At 35.8% G+C, this 22,346-nt stretch overlaps 1 protein-coding gene across 18 annotated transcripts in view; it reads right to left on the reverse strand.

Moving 5' to 3' along the window:
• Positions 1-4,398: 4,398 nt before the first annotated feature.
• Positions 4,399-22,346, reverse strand: part of EPB41L2 (erythrocyte membrane protein band 4.1 like 2) — an 84,953-nt gene continuing 67,005 nt past the window's right edge. For 5 of the 18 annotated variants that reach the window (XM_072408896.1, XM_072408892.1, XM_072408893.1 and 2 more), the window contains 12 exons: positions 21,019-21,645; positions 20,199-20,231; positions 17,680-17,826; positions 15,792-15,944; positions 14,734-14,787; positions 14,026-14,565; positions 11,946-12,068; positions 10,861-10,935; positions 9,526-9,624; positions 8,923-9,003; positions 7,149-7,263; positions 4,399-5,630 (listed from right to left, as the gene is read on the reverse strand). In XM_072408896.1, coding sequence (XP_072264997.1) covers positions 7,150-7,263; positions 8,923-9,003; positions 9,526-9,624; positions 10,861-10,935; positions 11,946-12,068; positions 14,026-14,565; positions 14,734-14,787; positions 15,792-15,944; positions 17,680-17,826; positions 20,199-20,231; positions 21,019-21,645 — 2,046 coding nt within the window. In that variant the 3' untranslated portion in view covers positions 4,399-5,630; position 7,149. Of the gene's footprint in view, positions 5,631-7,148; positions 7,264-8,922; positions 9,004-9,525; positions 9,625-10,860; positions 10,936-11,945; positions 12,069-14,025; positions 14,566-14,733; positions 14,788-15,791; positions 15,945-17,679; positions 17,827-19,481; positions 19,545-20,198; positions 20,232-21,018; positions 21,646-22,346 lie in introns of all 18 variants that reach the window. The other 13 variants (XM_072408901.1, XM_072408898.1, XM_072408897.1 and 10 more) reach the window with 13 other exon arrangements.

The following is a 22,346-nucleotide window of genomic DNA, read 5'->3' on the forward strand; positions in this document are numbered from 1 at the left end:
ACTAACGTACACAAGAGGTAGTCTACCTGCATGTTTTTTCATCCCAGAATGTAGACCGCTGAGAGATGAAGAACATTGACATTTACATTCTTTTACATTATATTATAGGGGTCACTTCCCTCAGAAGGAATCTGCTGCAAGTGCCACCTTAAATCTTCACATAGGCATTTGCTATTGTATTGTCCATTCTAACTTGCAGAAGATAATTTGTTGAAATGCCAGAAGGCCTTGCAAGGCCACTTGCAACTTCAGAATAAAGATGGTTATCCCACAGACCTGGACCATGTTTCTATGTTGGGCGAAAATGACCCTGACAGAGTGTTCCCCAACCACTCCTACTGGTATCTGCCATGATTATTACTCATTTGATGGAAAGAAGAAAGTGACAGTGAAAATAGTTTGTCTGTTCAGCTACCAAAAAAGGCTGGTCTTCATTTCCTGAATGATTGAAGCATGAGTTTAGGCCTATTGAGCTCCAGTGCTCCAAGGCCACCTGAAAGGGGCAAGATCTGCATTGGGCCCATCACTGAAATCATCATTGGAATTGTTGAGACCGTTTTGCCTAAGATTTTCCTTTGTTCTTTGTATTGCTGTGAGGGATTTCACCCTCATGGCCTGCTGGATCTTTTTCTGAATGACAAGAAACTTGTTTTGTGAGAGAACCAGTGTTTAAGGCTGTTTTTATCCTGGCTACAAGGTACACTAGGTCTTGAGAGGTAAAAAAAAACAGCTTTTCCATATTTACCATCTATTAACAGGCTTTGGGGTGCAAGAGAACTATGTCCCTGTGTTGAAGCAAGAGGGTGCTTTCATTCCTAGCCTAGCCAGGAGTATGTAATCTAGGTAATAATAGATACCTTTCTAATCCAGAAAGAACTTAGATATGACGATCCCAGTGACAATAACTAGTGTCGTCTGACTCCCATTTTTTATCTTCAGACCACTATAGCTCTTTATAAAGCAGAACACAGGAAATAGGCTGCTGTAGGTGTTCAATACTTGCATATTATGCACTTTTTTCTCCTACAGCATCTGTATCTACCAGGTTCCACAATGTTCCTTTCTTTTTTTAGACAGATAATGTAAACTTTGTGCATGCTCGGTGGAGTTACAGTTAGGTCCATAAATAATTGGACAGAGACAACTTTTTTTCTAATTTTGGTTCTGTACATTACCACAATTAATTTTAAATGAAACAACTCAGATGCAGTTGAACTGCAGACCTTCAGTTTTAATTCAGTGGGTTGAACAAAAAGATAGCATAAAAATGTCAGGAACTAAAGCAGAGGTAGGCAAACTCCGGCCTTTAGGCCGCATTCGGCTTAGCCAGTATTCCAGTCCGGCCTAACGGCCCCCTGGTTATCTATTGTTGCATCTGGCCTAATTGAATCCCTCAATATCATCTAATTTCCGCACAGTAACCCAGATTACTATGCCTAAAGAGCAGAAGCATTGCACAGCTACCAGTCTCCAGAAGGTTGACCTCGAACGACGTGTCTTCAACCCTGAATAAACTGACAAAAGTATTCTTCATCCAACACAGCAACAAAACCCTGTGTTTAGTGTGCAACGACACCAACAGCACTTTCAAACGGTCAAATCTTAAGGGGTATTTCGATGCCAAGCACCCGCACACGTACAGAGACTACACCACAGATGAGCGGAAGACGGAGGCTGCTTGCTTGCAGTCACGGTTGGAAAAAACTTTTCTTGGACACCTTGTTTCTTCTGGCCTAGTGTGCCTTCTTGACCTCCAGAAATGGCCTAGTAGTCCAAAATGTTTTACGACCCCTGAACTAAAACCTTTTTTTTTACACAATCACATAATTTCAGGGGCTCAAAAGTAATTAGACAATTGACTCAAAGGCTATTACATGGGCTGGTGTGGACAATTCCTTTGGTATGTCATTAATCAACTGAGCAGATAAAAGACCTGGAGCTGATTGGGGGGGCGCTTGTATGTGGAAGATTTTGCTGTGAACAGACAACATGCTGTAAAGAAGCTCTCCATTGCAGGTGAAACAAGCCATCCTTAAGCTGCAAAAACAGAAAAAACGCATCCGAGAAATTGCTACAATATTAGGAGTGCCAAAATCTACAGTTTGGTACATCATGAGAAAGAAACAAAGCACTAGTGAACTCAGCAACCCCAAAAGACCTGTACGTCCACAGAACAGAATAGAGAGGCTAGATTGGACTTTGCTCAAAAACATCTAAGAAAAAAGTCAGTGTCCTTGTTAGAGAAAGTTACTCATTCAGTGACTGCTGTTATGCCACTGTGGGAGTAACCTATTACATTTTTAACATTAAATGTAAGGGTGGCTAACCATTTTATATAGTGAAAAAATGTGATTTTTATTTTCATTGGGAGCTGATCTCACTGCACTTTTGACATGGTGCGAGATTGGTGGCATCAGCTGAAGCCCACGCTGGAAAGAAGGACCTACTGGACTTAAAATGCTGAGGGAATGTGGACTTGTAAAAAGTACGTTTTTGTTTTTCTTTTTCATGAGGTACACTTTAAGGTGAGCTCTAGCTTCACATTATGGAGATTTTTTTTCTACAGCTAAAAAAGGGCAATGTTATTTGAAGATTTGGTTTAAAGTGAACTTGTGCCCATATAGTGTGCACCAAAGTATTAACATATTCTAAACAAGCCCTCATCCATCTCTGTAACAATAAAAATTATGAAAGTGAAATTTTAATGTTCACACAACAGGCACTAATTTTTTTTATGACTTGGCAGACTGCCATTCCTCCATAGAAAACACACAGTAGGAGTTACTAAACGGGTATAAACCAACAAACTATCTTTGCTGTGAAGTTTGAAGATCTTGGAGAAGAATCAACATTAAAAGTAGCTAGGTCAGAGATGAAATGTTTCAGAGCTTTTACGGCTTGTTATGAACAAATAGTTTAATGTCCAGTTTAGGTACATTTTAAAACAAATGTACACTTCAGACAGACATGAACCATTCACAGGGGACACACGTAGTTGCGGCTTCGCAACAATCGTTTTGTGCAGCTTTCATCACTAAAGCTCTGTAGCAGCAAATATGAATATGTAATAAAGGGCCCTGCATGCAGGCCAAGCATTTCCTGGTTCCAAGCTTCTGTCTTTGCAGTCCTCAAAGGTGCAGCTTCACATTCTATTATGTCATGCGACAAGAGGGTGCAGACCAAAGAAGCACAATAAAAAGCATGCTGAATTTGGCTACAAAATACTTGTAAGTGGAAATTTATTATTAATATTACACTTGTAAATCTCCGAATGGCATTACCAGCTCATTTTATTTTATTTGTAAATAGGAAACCTAATGTATTACAGCTTCTAACAGAGAAATTCTACTTTTTGTAGCTCAGCAGAAGGTGCAATTGTGCTTACTAAAATATGGAGGAATCACCCTTAAACTACAGATATAAACCTAATGTTTGGTTACTGGAGGAAATTCTAAAGCAGTGTTTCCTAACTAGAGTTCCCTGTAATTTGTAGATGCACAGGTAAGCATTGAAGCTAGTTTAACCAGCAAATATGTAGTTGCTACAAAATCAACTGTCTGACATGGCATTATATCCATTCCAGCAATGTATTACAAAAATGAAAAAATAAACTGCTGAACTTGCAACTTGTAATAACTTTAGCAGATTTTGGACAGAGCAATTTTCAAGGAAGTATTTTCTTCTTCTGTATAATTTGTGTATTATTTACAATAATTATGAATCTAGAATTAAGTCCAGTGGCACTGAAACAACAAGAAAACTTAGGTCTCGCTGACTTATTTGCACATGGATGTAGAAAGTATAAATGGGCCCTTAGGGGGTTTACAGGTTCAGAAATACAGACAAAGGCCAATTATTTTAAATTAATGTTGAAACAACAAAATGCAGATCTGCAGCCCTTTTTATGCATTCTACACAGAGTACAGTTAGAGGGGTCTTCAAAGGGCTGTTGTGAAACAAGCCTTGTATATAATATTGATGCATGCTGTGTCTGTTCACAGAATTTACACTTCAAGCTTAGTGTTGTGGACAAATAATGCATGCAATAATGCATATGGAAAAAATAAACTATATAAATACAAATGTTGGTAATATTCCCCAGATGTGCCTAAATTTACTGGATTTTTCAAGCATGTTTAACAATATACATAGTTTTCAATATAATGCACAAGTTTACAATATTTCAGTAAGTGCAAAATATAGCAATATTGTAATGCCTTACGTCAGCAGCAATTTAGCACAAGAGAACAGAACCTCTACAGTATTACGATAAAAAAAGGTCATTACATTTCCATATAAACACACCAAAATTTGTGCTATATGGAGTATATGGCATACTGTATACATAACAATAGCTTTAACATGAAAAGGTTAAATCTTGTACCCCAGTACTCAATGTTCAAGTCATCCTATATACTACTTTATTATTACATTTAAAACCATAATATAAAATGCAACATTTTCAACAGAATAAACTTTATTTTAACAGTATTACAGAAAGCAAAATATTCTTAATACAACTTGAAGCTGCTATAAATCTAATTTTGGAATGTAACTATACACATGGTGAACAACAGGTCAAGCAAAGATGAGTGCGATACACATTGCTAGTGGTGAACGAAGTGGATGTGGTCAGTGACCGCAGACAAGACAATCCTCCTGCATCATTATAAACCACTTAAATCATTACAGAGATCTAGAAAATGTTGTGAGTTTACTATGTTCAGGCCAGTTTTAATATGAAGATAGATTAAGAAAAGCAAGTGTTTACAAAGGTGAATCTGTAACAAACAAAATGCTACATACACTTTAACAAAAATAGCACAACATTACTGTAAGCTGCCAAAATTGCATTTACTTCCTTTTTTGGAAAAGAAGCGCATTTGTAGATTGTGTGTTCTGGAATGTTTTATGTTTATTGCTGGCGGGGGCAGTATAAAGATGGAAGCAGCACCAGATTATAATATCTAGCTGAACTCCCACTGCTGGTGTGTTCCCTACTATGCAGCAATAGCTGTTTAGCCTTAACTACAATTGCACAAGAACCTCATATCATATTGCAAATATTTTAATGCCTTTATTTTTCTCAAGACTAAACAAAGCTTTTAAAGACAACTGGTGGTAGAAAAACACCAAGAAATGTAAAACAGGACTTGATAATGTAAGAAATGTGTACAAAACATTTTCTTCTAAACAATATATTTACCTGAATAGTCTGTAATTGTTTACCCCTAGTAAGAGGCTTTTATTTTAGTAAGACAATATTAAAAAATAAAAAAGGAAAAAAATATTCTACATTAGTTACAAAGGTTTTCGGCACCCTCTGTCCAAAGGTCTGTTTTATAAAGGGTTATTATTCACAAACAGATAACCAAGAATTACAAAAACAGCAAGTAGTTGTGCATAACATAACTATACTAAAAGCTATGGATGTTAGAAAGTGGTTATAAAACAGAACAAACAAAAGTGGAACAGCATAGGTCAGAGATGTTAAGCTGAGGTTGTACGTTGGCATCTTAGCCTTCAGGTGTCCCGTCATGCTTGCCAAACCTGGTCAATTCATAGCAACGTTAGCAGCAGGACATGTGGTTCAAATTTCTTCATTTTGCAACACTTGCTCTGGGTTCATTCTGCAAAGTAACACAAAGGATTAAAAAGCATGTATACTTAAAAATAATGTATTTCATTACTGTGAGACAACTCTTTTAGTCTAAACAAAAACTACTACAAAACATTAAATGGTTACATTTCTATTAACATTTTGAAGCAACCAGTCCTTCCAAAGTTTACAGAAAGCAGTTGATGAATAAACATATCAGTATAATACTTGAAGAAAAAAAAACTGCTATAAATTGTCCCAAAATATGGCAAAGGAGTACTTTTGGGACAGTCATGTCACTGCTCTCTGCATCTGTCATAGGTGTAGTTAGTCTTAACTATTAAAACTTTATAACCTTATTTAAGATTAGGATTTACTTAAAAGAAGTACGGGGGAGGGGGAAGGGGGACCACCGCTGATCTTCTAAAAATGTCAAATGCCTTGCTATTACACCAAGCAACTACCTCAAATCAAATGACCCCTGATCCCATATTCTGAATCTTTAAATATTATAATCTTGAGTTAACATTTATTTTTCTTTAATGTCAAGTGACTTTAAAGCCACTAACTAGCTACTAACTGTTGTCAACCTGTTAAGAAATGTATTAAAACTCAAATTCTACTAAAAACATGAAAGGAAAATGTTGCGGATAAAACAACTTTCAACTTAATAGTGGAAAAATAGGTTATTCCTAATAAATTTAGGTAATTGCACAAATGTCTGATACACCTTCAAATAGAACCCAGAACAAATGTAAAATCCTGAACAATTTTTCAATTTTCTGTTATCACTGTGACACATTTATAACCGGATGACAAAAGAACAGCTTTCAAATAGAATGAAGATAGATAAAAGAACAGGCTAATGGTAATTTGGTTAAAAGATTTAAAATAACGGTTATGTTTAGCTGTCAGAAACTAGTCAAAGCAAACCAGTCAGATATCCACACTCAAAAATATAAGCTGGGGGCAAAACAGGAACCGACAAATGTCTGTATATACTTCTAGAAGCTTGATATTTGTTTTTTCTTCTTTTTGCTAGGCTGAAAATTGCTAAGTGATGCTATGTTTTTTATAAAGCAGCTGTTATCTGGCCACTTTATGAAAGTCTCTTCTAACTAGAAACACAAAAAAAGCCACTTTTTCCCATTTGATTTTAATATAGTTTTTTACAGCCTGCAGCACAAGTGAGGTGACTTATCCTCAGCTTGTATAAGATGTTAGGAATGCAGCCAGTTGCCGGGTACAATGTAGGATCAATATAGATGCGAACAACGTTCACATTTTGCTGAAACCATGTGCTTTGCTGCCACCTAATGGACAAAACATTTTATGGTAACATTTAGAATGGGTTTAAAGGTTTCCACCACAAAAGATAACCATAAATGCTTAAATACAAACCTCTAGCATGAGCTATGGATTAGATAAATAAAACTACATAAGCTAAGCCGTACAGTAAGAAAAAAATTTCCTTTTCAAATTTTGGATTTTAACTCTGGATGTTCTCCTAAAGAAAACAGTGTTAGATAGTTTCACATTGCTTCCTCACCTTACGGTTGGTCTTCCTCTTCTTCGGTAACCTCAGTCTCCTTGTGGACCACAACACGGGTGATAGACATATCTGGGTGTTGCTCTTTGGCTTCCTTTATAGCTTGTGCTAATGCCTGTGGTAAAAGGATAAAAGCTCAGTGTGTACCAGTCTTTAAAAAAAAGCTCTGTGATCAACAGTTCACATCTCCAATCCACATCAGCTATACATCCATCTAAACAACTCTAAAGAGATATTCAACAAACAAGAATAATTCCCCTTTGATTAGACAAACTCCAGCATTACCTAATCACTGCTCGTTACACACCTATGCTCAAAGGGGGGGGGGACATGATCAGGAACACCTTCCCCCATGTCAGCCCTCTTTGGGATCCATAACCAAAAAACACAGGATTGTGGAAATAAACTAATGTCCACGTGGTATCTACTTCCTAAACTACTACAAAAATAATCTTCCCTTGATGGCACACCTTTATATTTTTGGATTGCTTTGTAATACCCCAAATCTTGCACAAAGTTTGAACAATGATTTAAACTCACAGATAAAGATTCCGGCCTTGATCAAATAGAAAAAAAAATTGCTACATCTTTGTGATATGTCTAAGTGTAGTGTTATCAAAAAAATTCTACTAAATGAAGCAAAAACAGGTATTACAATACTGTGAAAGCGCTCTAGAACCCTACACAACATCACAATGATTGGCTAGAACTGCTGAAATCAAAGATACATAGAAGACCTCGGACTCCCGTCTTAAAGCAAGGGATTAAAAAAAAATCTTAGCATTACAAGCATACATATTCATTTTTTACAGTCATTGTGTACATAACAAACCAACAATTAAATATGGTTATAGAACACTTTTTGTTTTTGTTAATTTTATTTCTATCATAGAATAGAAATAAAGAATTTGTTGACTTGTTTTTGAAGGTGAAGGCTTTTAGTTTTCTTTATATCCATCCTACACGTTTAGTCTTTTAACATGTGAAAATTAACCTTCTGAGAGGTAACCCCGTGTGTGGCATGGGGTAAAAAAAACCCAGCTGATAGCGGTAACCCTGAGCCACATTTAGGGTAGCTAAAAAAATAAATACTTACCTGGTCCCGCCAGCGTCCTGCTTTTTCAATACCATCCTCTGGCAGAGTCTTCTTCGTTCAATCAGTCCCCCGGCGAGTGCGCTGACGTTCTCCGGGAGTTACCAGTGAGGTTGGTACGTGCAGAAGCGTGGCGGGAATTTTAAATTATTTTGTATTGGATTCAATATTTGTATTGGATTCAATACAAAAAAAAACTGTACTGAATCCAATACAAAGTAATCATAATATATATTGCATATATAAATTTATATACATATAAACACAGATGTCGGGGATTGCTGGAGGATGCCCCGGGGATCAGGTAAGGTAAAATTCCACCCAGAGTATGGATCGGGGTTACCGCTTTTGGTGCCAAGTATTAACCCTGAGCCACCCCGAGAGAATAGGGGAGGTATAGGTAGAAACTAGATTAGATTTGTGGACCAACATAGAACAAAAAAGGAATTAGGCGTGCAGGCTGTCAAAGGAAAAAAGTTTAATTAAAATCATCTAGGATAGCCACCAGGTTCCTTTTAATGTAAAGATCAGCAAAATAATGATGGGGTCTCTGAACTTGTTCATAGGTTGTCTAATAAATTACTAGCATTCCATTAAGAGGTTGTCAGATGATTGAGTAAAAAACAGTTAATCAATAAATTGTTTTTTCTTTGCATATGATTCTGTATAGAAATAACTCACCTCATCATGGTCAATGTCAGCATCTCCACTAATAACTATACGCTTCTCAATTCTTGTTTCGGATATTCCACCTTTCCCGGTCTAGAAGAAGAAAGATTTTTCTAACTGTATCACAAACATGAACAAAATTAATAATTTAAAATCAAATTAGATGTGTTATGCAGGACTCAATTTTTGTAAAACTTGAACACCAAAACTCCAACAATTTCCTAATCATCATCCCTGTGCCATCAGACAAAAACAGAAGCCACAAAGCAGTAATAATGTGCAATACCTTTGTGTGGAATGTAAACTGTAACAACGTAATCATTAAGTAGATATATTGTGTGGTGCAACTTGATATTTAAAAAAAAAAAAAAAAAAAATCATCTGTATTTACTTTTAGTCCCTCCACCTCCCTGTCTTCATGACCTTAGAATGTGGATGGACTTAAGGAAACACTAAAATAAAACATATAAAGAGGGCTGCCATGTTCAGCCAATTCCATAATGTATTTGTGTATATAATGGCTTTAATGTGCATAGCGCTAAGAATGTCTGTACTTGAGATAGCAACACTGTACTGCTAGTACTGTCATCCACTTGAATAACCAGTGCAGTTTACCTTTGTGATGTGTGTTGTTGTAGTAGTTAAGACTGAATCCGATGTGATTGTTTGAGCACTCAGTAAAATGCCAGGTTCACCTTCCTCAATGCCAGCCGCCTTAGTATAAGGAAGAAATGGGAGACAACTGTATATTATGAAATAAAAGTGTGTACAGACATTAAAAGAACTCTTTGAAGGAAATTTTTTTAAAGGATTCAAAGATACCTCACACAACTGCCTATAACAATTGTGGTCACCACAACACCCAACAATATAAGAGACATATATTTGTTCAAATCTAAGAAATCTCCTAAATTAATTTCCTGTCCTAAATTCTGAACAACACTTATTACTTGTATAAATAATGCTGATCAATGATATGATCACTATTGCATATTTTTTAAGGTGAACCTTAAACTAGCAACTACAGGTAGTCCCTGGTGACTCCAGGATATGAACAAGGCTGCCCTGCTCCCTCGTGTGCAGCATGGAGTCTGGATGGGGGGAGGGGCAGTTTGCTTGACTTACAGAAGAAGTCTTTTGCTAAACACAGCTGAGGTTGTGGGTGATCTTAAGGACTGAGCTCTTTCTGCAGCCTCTTGTAACACTTTAATGACCAAGACAAACTCTGCAGTTGTTTCTTTTTGCATATCAAGGCACAGCTTGCTCAAGAAGATAATGAACGTCTAGGCTCCATAAAGTTTTTATTTGCTTTGTTTGTGATTAGCTCAGTGAGGTTTTTATACAGTAACTGACACCATGCTGCCTAGTAATATGTTGAGACAAACATCTGTCCTAATTGCACGGTCCGACTTGCATACAAATTCAACTTAGCAAACCCACAGTCCCTATCTCGTATGTAACCCGGGGACGGACTACCTGTACTGAAATACATAAAAACAGAATATCCTCACTAAACACATACAAATCTAAATAAAAAATATGCTCATTTGACAACTTAGATTTAAGCTTTATGTACCCATGTCACTTTTCAGGTCACTCCTGTGGCCAATATGGCCTGAAACTCCAAGCTTGGGGTTATGGAGCAATTAAGTACAACCATGTCTCTAGTAATACTGTAACAGAATGCATAACAAGCTTAACAGTTGCGCCCATACAGGAGTTAAAGCATCCTAGGCTTACTCATAAAAACATCAAACCTAGCAGAAGACCAAAAAAAATGTCAGAGGTGTCAAGGGAGCGTGAAAATGTTGAATTACTTGAGGAAACATGGGAGTAGAGGGTAAGTGCAGCAGAATTTTTTACTGCAAAGTCATAAACACACAACCATATAAAAAAAATGTTTGTCTTAAAACTACAAAAATCAGTTTGTTGTACAAACATAATACTTACAACACCTCTGACGCCCCACCATGCAAGTTCCTCACTATTTTCATAATAATTAGGTTGCAGAACATGCAGGTCTTTCTAATAAAAAAGCAAAACTATAACTTAATTTCTTGCTCTTAAATAAAAATTCACCCAGCAGAATGGAAAAGTGGTTTGCCCCTACTCTGACCACACAGTTGTTTGTAGTATAAAAAATGTAAATGGCAGATCATAAAAATTACTAATGCCATCCACAGAATCACAACTCATGGAGGCACAATACCCCCATTAATTAAAAATAAATAAATAAATAAAGTAAATAAAATATCTATTTGAATTACTTTTAAGCCTGAAAATATAAGGTTTATCAGACGTTTGCAACTTGGGTTTTGTGGAACCCCAGGGACCTCTAGAGGTTATTATTGGTGACTATAGCAGACTGACCTTCCATGATGATGCCTACAAAGCTTTGGGGCCAACACCACTTGATAGAGCCAGCTGCCATAATGTTTTCAGTGGTCTATAAAGATGGTACTCTAGGCATCACTGTTTGTGGTAAATTTATTCCACTGAGCACCACTTTTAAGAGCCTTTTCCCCCACTGAAGCTCAAAAAATAGGCTTTAGTAGCAGTCCCCCAAGGCCTGAAAATTAAAGTTTTCCGCGGGAGTGAAAAGATTTTGGAAAGGCTGAGAAATATCACTACATTTACTGTACACCAGGGAACTTAAAACCTTGTCCAAGTTCACCTGTTTTGTTTGGAAAAGTTAGTGTACTGTAGGTATTTAAAGTTATCATTTTTTTTATTTAATGCTAGAAGGTATGTTCGGAAAATTCTTATAATACCAATTTTGACATGTAAGATGATATCTTCAAAAGAAGTTAGCACAAGAAGGTAAAGATAAAAAAAGATAACTGTTTTGCTAATTTATAAAGATATTAATAAACAAAAGACAAGACACCTGATTCACATTGTGATTTGTCACTTTGTATTGCATCATAATTCGCCCCAATCTGTCATTAAAGATTTTAGAACTCAAAATTATTTTGTTCTGACAGGGTCTTTTTAAAATTTAGGAAGGTAAAGAAACAACAAAATAAAATATCTACCTGAGCAGATTCAAATGTAATTGTTTTAGTCTCTGTTTGGACAATTGGAACTTCTTTTGTAGAGATTTCAGTTCTTTGCGTGGCATCAGAAATGGTAACCATCTCTGTTTTCACCACTGGTGGCTAGAGAAAAATATGTATGTTATTCAACAATAGTAAAAGAACTTTATTTAATATATACTTAATAAAAACTACTTTATATTGTACATATGTTTGGGCCTTGATGTTAAAGGGCTGAGAAATCCACATGTCTAAACATGTCTAATGCTTTTTTTTTTAATGTAGAATATAGTACATTAATTGGATGCATTGATGGTAGGAAGCAGTTAGGTGTTTTGAATTGACAATCTACATACCTGGTAATAAGGCTATAGAAAAAGTCCTATCAAATATCTTTGTCATATAAATGGTGATATCTATTTGTTCTTAAACAGTTCCATCGAACACTTGGACCAGCAATGACTTTTCTGAACAGCAGTGGACATGGGTATTTTTTTTTTTAGATGAGTGAAGGGTTGGCCATATATTACAGAGAAAATTTTCATGTGCAATAATAACACCCCCATCTGCCTTAGGCTCCCATTTTGGCCTGCAAGTATATTAGAAAAAGGCTTTTAAAAAAAATCACTTGAAATTGGGAGCAACATTTGCTTTTACAGAGCTGCTCATTTCTTTCTTTCAGCCAAGTTTGGAAACATCTACCTTCAATAACTATGAAAGGTGGACAGCTTGGTATGTAGGAATATAGGGATCTGCAAAAGATAAATGAGTAAAACGAGTAGTATATAAGCATGTGTTGCACATGATTCTACATCTACAACCATGCCAGGGTAAAAATCAATAAATGACTGCAAAAAAAGTTTTGGCAGTATAGGGACTGGTGTCCATTTGGTGTCATTTGACAAAATTACTGTTGGGAGGGGGTCCAAACTGTCTCTCTGGATATGTTTCATATTTAACTATGTCCTTGTCAAAAGTGTGTGCCTTTCATTCCAAAATGTCCCGGTTTTCTTCCTATTCTGCTATCCTCTATGAAGCAATACTAAAGCTTGACAGAGTGTTTATAAGGAAGTACTTCAGAATATCTGTCAAACCTACACAGAATGCATAGTTACGATTTATATGCATGCCTTAGATTTTAGGCCACATTGCATGCCTGTGACTACAGCAACGAAGATTTTAGTAGTATTAGTATATTCAGCCAATGAGTAATGGACAAATCACATGCTTAAAGTTGGCTAACCAATAATCCAACCAATTAAACTTTACTAAGTCTCTAAGAGCAGTCCAAAGTGCCAACACACTATACCTTTAGCCTATAGCTTTGGGCTCTCCAAAATACAGGATCCTGCATTATGCAAACTACAACTTGTTCTCTATGTCAAGGTAATGACACATTGAAAGAAAGGGAGGGGGAGACAGAACGCCAGTTGAAGCTAAACTTAAAGTCTGCTTTTAGGCACAGAACTATATGGTGGAAGTATATATGGTGCTTGCACTTGGGAAATAATTTAAATTCTCCCTTTAATCTTTATTACACCTTCATTATATGAACTTATAACTTCTGAAGTAAGATAAAAATAACAAAGTTGTTTTATTATACTTGAGAAAAGTGGGCTATGTACCACTGAAACTAGGTATATTACAATATTTTTTCTATTTTTAATTCTCCCTTGGAAGTCCTAAAAGTGTCTACTAGGTTATCCATACTTGTGTGGAGCACCAACACTACTAATACCACACTGAAGTGATGGCCCAAGAGAGCAGACATATCATTAGGGACAAATAGAAAGATTAAACTGACGTACACATACAAAGTAATATACAATGAGGACATGCAGAAAAGAGGAGATGAAAAAAAAAAAAAAAAAAACTTTAAAGGATGTGGAAAATTATAGTGAAAAAAAAAAGATGATGTAAAGATAATATGAAGTATTAGCAAGAAAATAAACAGTTTTCTTTTTTGTGGTAACGGCTTCAAATTTTTCAAATTTGTAAAAGATTGATTCAAAGAAATTAAAACATCCTCTAGCGATAAAATCCTAGGTTGTGTAAATCCTGTTTTGTATAACCAATTTACCTCTGAGCAACAGATAATTTGAGCAGAAGCGTCAACATCAATGTGAGACACATCCCCATTAATTTTGTTCTGGTCCTCTTCAAGAACTTCATGGTCATCCTCTACAACCTTCTCCCCACTTTCATATGTAGTAACGGTGATTTCCTGGGACAAAACCTCTGTCTTTTCTTGTATCTGAGTAACTGTTATGCTCATAGTAGAGTCTTCACTTGCACAACCCTGAGATTCCTCAGCTGGCTCATCTTCCTTTACTTCTTCTGCACTTTCTTCTGGTTCCTCTTGTAGAACATGCTCGGGAAGCCTGTTTTCAGCCTTGTATTCTACTTCGATTTCACTTTCACTACTACTATCAAAAGAGGACACTGAATGTGTCTCATTTTTATCCAGTTCCTTCACTTCTTCAATCTGTTCACTGGTATCTTTAGGGTGCTCAACATTTCCATTTATCTCCGATTTGAGGTCATCAGTAACCGCAGTGTATATAGGGTCAGAATCTGACTGCTTTTTTTCTTCCTCTACATTCTCTACCTCATTTGAGTTCTACATGAAAGATGGATGAGGAAAATAAAATACATGAAAAAAAAAATCAAATTAAAGAACTGAAAAATTCAAGATTTTCATCTACATGGTGAACAAAAATTGATGGTAAACTAAAATGTGATGGTGATTAAGATGAACAAATTGCTACTTATAGTACAATCTGAGCACCTCAAGAGCATCACTGAGTCCAGTGCGCATTCCTCTTGTTCTGGGTATAAGTTTCTGTAGGACACAAAGTAACCAAAGGACACAAAATCAATACACTTACACACAAATACAAGAACATAAGTAACAACTGTTTTGACAAAAAAAATTTGAAAGGAAACCACATAATGAACAGCAAGCATAACACAAACAGCATAATTGCCTTAAAATTTAAGAAATTTCTAACACAGGATGTATTCTGATACACATAGAAAAATACAAAAGATATCTTTATGTAAGTGTGAACTTAGTAAATATCCATGACAATCTGGGCCACCAAAAGCTGTTCGCAGTTACATGTACCTGCTATGAAATGCCAAGTGTCATAAAAAGTGTTCATTTTGAGCACTATTAGTATGGATTATTTATAAGGGTAGTAAACAAACATGTGATATATTGCACCAGGTAGTTCTAACTTATTGACAGGATTGACAGGATTAACAGGCACCCCCCCCCTCCCTTTAAACAGATCTAACAAAACCATATAAATTTGGTAGACCAAAGTAGCAGAAATAAGAGAATTTGTATTGGGGTAAACTTCAGCATGTATATAATTATATTATCTAATTTATAAATAAGAAATGCCATTTCAAGTTTTATTTTTGCTGTGTATTACCCAATGTCACCTAGACTAATTGGATATTTGCAGCATTTACATGGCAGTGCACAGACCACACATTACAAAGCCAGATTGGAACTGAAACATACAGAGTATTCTGCTCAATCTGACTAGCACAAATAATACCATCTATGCTTTCCCTAGAAAAAAAAAAAACACAAAAAGCTCATCAAATAAATGCTATACAACATTATATGTTACATGTTATACATATACTATGTTATACATCATTTGTTGCATTGTGCAATGATTATACAATTGATATGTGTGTGGCCACCTTAAGAGTTTTATGTAGATTTCATTCTTACAGTATGACACAGGTGTCCTATCAAGAATGCATAGACTGAAATGACAGGTAATAAAAACAGTAATGAGAAGACTGAAGAAAAGAAAAGAACTGCACCTCAGGCAGTGGAGGGGAATGGGAAACACTAAGCATATCAGAAGGAAGGCTATCATTCACTACATTCGCCTCTGTGGTCCGCTGATTAGATGAGGTGAAGGTGGAAAAGCTTTCTTTACTAAACAGAATTGAAGTTATCTCTTCTTCTAAGCTCTAGATAAGTTAGAGAATGGAAAGCAAAAGAGTTAACAGTACAGAAGGATCAAAAAGCCAGATAAAGAGTGGAAATATCAATACAAAAGCATAAAGGTCTGAGAAATAAACATGTGTTAGGCAAGTGCTGGAGCTGTGACAGAAAGCTTTAAGCAATATCTTGACTAGTAGAGGTATAGTAAATGTACAACATACAAACAGGAAAAGAAATCAATTGTGTACAACATTATCTAAATTGCCGCAGTCAAGATAAAATAGTCTAGTTGTATAATCAATATAATTGTAAAATTTATAATAGTAAGACGTTACATTGTAGTTTTGTTTGTTATTCTCTGCATAGTTTGTTCAGGGGGGGGGGGGGGGGGTAAGAAATCATATATAAAACCAAAGCAGCTACCAAAGGTAAAACAATAGCTCTCATTAGCTATCTAGAATAAACAAAGTTGCAATCTTCTTACATAATTCATTAAATGAAGTCTTTTGGGCCTGTTCACACAGATGGTTAACAGCTGCTGATTTCCAGTTACCCCTTGTCTCTTATCCAGTCAAATTAGTGTTTCAAAGATAAGTGGTGACAAGTGGTTACAGGCGGTCTTAGTAGACCCTAAAACATCACAGATGCTACTTGCCATGTCTGGCAAATGGTTGTTTTTTTTGACCTGACTTCCTAACAAATGGCTATGTTTGTTAACGTCCCTTCAACCACCATGACATCAGGTAATGCACTTGTACTTGGTTGCATTTACACAGGGTTGTGAAGAACAGCACTGCTTTATAAGCAATCATGTAAACAAGTCCAACGTCTGTGTATATCTGGTAAATGCTTTCACTCCAATCATCTTTTATAGGCTCATATGATTTCTTTTAGGACACCTCTTCTAACCCATGGGGGCCAGTAGCTAGGTTTTCCTCTAACAGCTTATTGTGCATACCTTACACAACATAAAGCAGTGCCATCACAACTGGTAATTTATTGTTTTAATACTAATTAGAATTTAGATATTAAAATGGATTTTATTATGGTTTTACTAAATCATTTCAGAAAGCAATACATACTCATTATGAGAGTCAACTGGCAGCAGGTTCAATTCACCAAGTTATACTACATGTGTTATCTACCATAACAAGTATGGTTGTAGCCACACTGATATTGGTTCATTTGCTGAAAATACTGATTAATATGGAACATTGTTTTAGTTCTGTGAAGTGATTGTGTAATGCCACAATGGGGTCTGATTTATTTAGGCCCCCCAAGACTGGACAAAACAGACTATCAAATTCCAGTTTTGCTGGATCACCCAGGTTCACACATGATCTATTATCTTTTTCAGTCTTGGAGAGGTTTAATAAATAAGGCCCAAGGTGATAATATCCATCTTACCTTTACTTCATGAAAAAAGCAGTATTGGTTTTGTTATATATATTTATACATACATACACACACATTGCTCTTTACAACATTTACTGTTATCCCGGAAATACTACAAAATGTGCGTTTATCTTATTCTTTGAAAACTGGAATTAAGACACAGTTGATTATATGAATAAATAATATAAAGAATAAATGCATCATGCCAATTATCTGCATCATACACAGTTCACCAGTCACTAACACTTAACCGAGCTATCTTTTAGTATTACCATACATGGTAAATGTACCAGTAAACTAAATTATTTTAATCACATACCAGTTCCAACTCCCTGGTGCATGCACAACAAGAAAGCATTAACATACCCCTTGTGTCTGGAGGGATAAAGGTGTGATACAACGTTTTTCCCATTCATTGGGACGAGGCTCGGGGGTAGATTCCATGAAACTGCGCTTGAGCTCACTAATGCTAGCCTGATGTTTCAATATTTCCTCTGGAGACTTATCCAAGTCCTAACAAACAGTAAGGGAAAAAAAAACACAAAACAAAAACACAAAACTGGGTTACATTGTGTTAGCTCTAAATGAATGTTAAAGAAAAATGTCTGATCGAAAAAATTAAGAGGTTGATTTTTTTTTTTTAAAAGTTACTGAAAACAGGGTAGAGTCTGCACCATCAGAATACCAACATGTAGTCGGTATTCTACTAAAACAAAGGGATTTTTTTTTCCAGGACAAAAACTAAATCAATATGTTTAAACACGTTTAAAAAGGTTTTTTTTTTTTTTTTTTTTTAAACATTTTTAAAATCAGATCAGACATTCTCCTGAATGAAACAAATTGTTAAATATTAACCAAAGTTGCTGGCTTTGTACCATATGATTAGTGCTCCACTTTCATAAAATTAATGAGAAAAAAATGAAACCAGCGGGCACAGCACAAAGTCAGGGCAAATCTTTGATTGATAAAACAAGATCCAGTAGGTCAGACTTGAAATCGGCTAAGCTTGTTAAGAAAGCTGCAAAAAAAGCTATTAGCAATTAGTGTGGTTGTTATAACCTGGCAAATGACATAACAATGTTAAATGTTAGCAGGACAAACAAGAAACAAAGACTTAATGGCTTGATGTGACAAAGGGATTGTTGGTCAGCCCAGGTCAGAACAAACTGTTATAAAATCAGTTACTAAAGTAAATACATTGATTGTAAAATATAAACTATGTTAAGCAGTGGTAAAGTTTCATCACATCTCTAAACCATAAATGTGAATGTGGTATTCATCTTCTTCCAAGACAGGGCTATGCAAGACTAAGAAATGGGGCAGATGTCATTTATCACGGTCTGCTATTAGAACACCTTTATCTGAACAGTTATGGGGACATTCCTATTTCCAGCTGGACATGTTTTAACGTAATAATGGCACCATAATAAATCCACCTGGCAAGTAATTTTAAAATTGAAAAAAGAGCTTCATGCAAAACTTGATCCTTCAAAGACCATAATGAACACAGGAATGTGAGAAAATCCCTATGCTTAACATTTCCATTTTCCTCCCAGTTATGTTTGCAAAACAGCAAATATTAGTGGTTACCAGGGGCAAATGTGTAATGCTAAGGCTTCCCACAGAAAGGAAGGTGATTAGAAAATGATCTACTATCTTAGTTATTACTTAACAACAAGGAAATCATCTTAAACTGATCACTGGGCTTAAAGAAGCTTTAAAATCTTTGCAAGTGATAAGTCCCCCAATGCTGTGTGATTTTGAGCCTGTTAAAGAGTCTAAAACACAAAAATTCCCAATTATGACAGGCCACACTTTGATAGGTAACTCACTTGCAAATATTGCATTAAGAGGGGCTGCCTTCTGTCAACCACTTTGATGACCAAAGAAATACTTTTCTGTAATGTGTTCTCTACCGTGGTTTTGTAACTTTCAACTATAAACACAACAAGAAAATCTGTTCTAGGTAACCAGTGTACAGGGCTGCTACTCCCGGTCGTCACATACAACAGTGAATAATGCACCAAAAACATTCAGACAGACGGTCACTGCATGCACTCTCTGGCAGGCCTGAGCCCATGCATTTCATGCATTGTGGGTTTAGAAGCAGCCTGCATGTAAAAGCCCCACCTTTGACACGTTATCAAATATGTTGCTTTTATACAAACCTCCAACATTAAATTGCTATGTCTGACATAAATATTTTCTCCTTGTAGTCTCAAAGACTTGCTCTGTGAAGTTAGAAAATGAAAATGGAAAAAAAAAAATATAAAACAAAATAAACAAGCCCGTCATGACTGAAATTGAACTGTTGTGCAAATGATTAGGTAAAATAGTTTTTAGGCCTGTAGACAACTGTCTTTAAAGCAGACCTGTCAGAGAAATACATGGGATACTGCTGCTGAACACCTTCAGAAAAAATACCAATTGTCTTCCTAATAAGCTGACTGGTTTTACTGGCTTTACTATCTTCTGAGTTACCGATAAAGAACACACACACATATTTCATACATACATAAACAAGTCATAAACATGCAAATACGATTAAGACCTATTTGTTACCAGTCAGTGACTGCAAATACTAAAACAAAAGAGGGACATAGCATGTTAACCACACAACTGGCACTCAAGGTAGAAGCTTCCATTGCTGACATCTCCATGTTTCTCTTAAGACAGGTGCTCTTTAGGACAGAGCAATGATTTCTCTATTTAGGGACAATAAAACAATAAAAGGGTTTGTCATGCTGCTGGAACAGGCATAGAACAGAAGACCTGAAATGAAACTCAATCCAAGCAGAGCAGCAAAATGACAACACACCAAACTTTACACATACACTTGTAGAAATATTAAGCAGGCAAAAATGTCCTCAAGTAACACTAAACACCTGTTTTATGGTCTCCTCTTCTTCTTTTTCCAGCTGGAGCATAAAGTCACCAGTAGTAAGAAAAATTGAGATTAATACAAAGAAACAAGCAACACAGATTGACTCTAATATACAACCCTTGTATGTTGACTATTACTAAACTGCATATGGTGACCATAAGCTAATTATTTGGTGCATACCAAATAAATGATTAGTATCTCTTATAGCAATTAGTTACCTGGTTACTACCTTGTACCCATCAACCATCCTAGTTTTTTTGTTAGATGATCAATGCTACCATTTTCAAACTATAAACAGATAAAAATTTTAAAATATAATAATACAAAAAATATGACAATAAAAATATATATAAAAGTCTGAAATCTGTATATGTAACTCTGCAACAGGCGGTGAAGCCTACTGGCTTCCAAATTTAGCGTTTTTGTTTAGGTTTTGGACATATAAAAAAATTTGATTCTTCCATATTTTTTTATTGATGTCTGAGCCCCTACCATTACTCTTGTCCTTTTATACCAATAGTCATAGAGGTGACCACAACAGGACCTAAGGTAAAATCCTTCGACAGAGACACCTTTTCTGATGACAACAGTTAAATGTGGCGTTTTTGCTTACTTTCTACTGTCTCCATCTTCCCAACGTGGATACATCCAAAATAGGAATTGAAAAGCAACTGTAATAATGCTTCTCCATTTTTTTTTTAGATAGCATTCCTTTTTTTTTTCCTACCATTCATTTATACTGTGATGAACAATAACGGTTATAAACATACAGAAGTGAAACCTAGGTGCAAGTGGCAACTTAAATCATTTGTATTACACACCTCTTCCTCTGCTTTGTTATTCAGGTCATGGTCATAAAAGGAACCCCATGATGTCGCTTTAGGCTCAAGGTAGCAAAGGGACAGAGCAAGAGGAGGGGAAAAGGTCAATGAAAATGGGACAGACTGGGAGGTGGAGAGAAGCAGCACAAAGATGAGAAGGAGAGAAGGAATGAAGGAAGGAGATGTAATCGGGATATAGTGTTGGAGGCCTGGTGGGAGGAAAGAAACACAGACTTCTGGGAGACTGGGGAAACTGATGTATCCATCCTCATCAAGCAAAGAAGGAAGTTTTAAAGGGAACATTTTATAAAAGCTGAATGAAAAGAAAAATTCAATCTTCTTATAATTTAAAGAATGATGGTTACTATATTCTAGATGGGAAATGTGGCTATCTGCATTAGTGATAGACCCAGATATTTTAGGTGGTATATGGTCTTGGTTTGAAGACATTCCATTTGCATTATCATTGATGTTTTCTTCTAAACTGCTAGGAGGCTCATCATGCTGTTCCCCCAACACATCATCCTCTGAAATATCTGAAAATACATCTATCTCAGGGATGGTTGGCAGGCTTACAGGTATGGTATCAGAGTAGTGAGTGGGTGACTGTGATGATGGGTGACTGAGCTGTTTCAACCACACCAGCAACAGGTGCATATGAGTGTGCATTCAAATGCAAAATTGCAAAACAAAAAAGTGAGAATAATGTGCACGTGAGAGGAATAGAGAAAGAAAAAAAGAGAAAAAATGTTAGTTTGATAAAAGTTTAAGCAGGTAATATTGTGCAGTTACAAAAATGTCAGTATAATATAAAAGCATATACAAAACACAAATCCCACTAAAAATGTGTTAGAATTTCCACCATGCAAGCTGTCAACCAAAGGACCCAGTTTATGGAGTGAGAGCCGGGTGTTTTTTCCCCTTTTTAACCACTGAGAATCACTACTTTGTTATATAATTTAGAAAGCTTCCCTCACCTACCGCATTACTTAGATTTTTACATAATATATTCATAAACATTTCAGAGTGACTTAATAGAACTTAAGTGCTTGTTTGTGTAGTGCAGATTGAGATGGGTGAATGTATTTGAAAAGTAACTACAGATGAGTTAATGCACAGTGATCTACTTGGAAGAATTATACTTTTAGAATGATTTGTCTTCCTATTCATATACTTTGCAAAATAACCCAAAAATTTACCTAAAAAAAGTTATAGTAATAAACAATTTAATATAAAAAGTCTTTGTTTATTTTGACACAAATAACCCTCCCACTGGCTAAATTTAAAGATAAGAGGAAATATTACAGTGCAGTGTGGATATACATTTG

Source organism: Pyxicephalus adspersus, chromosome 4, assembly GCF_032062135.1.
Source record: "Pyxicephalus adspersus chromosome 4, UCB_Pads_2.0, whole genome shotgun sequence".
In the NCBI taxonomy this organism is placed as follows: domain Eukaryota; kingdom Metazoa; phylum Chordata; class Amphibia; order Anura; family Pyxicephalidae; genus Pyxicephalus; species Pyxicephalus adspersus.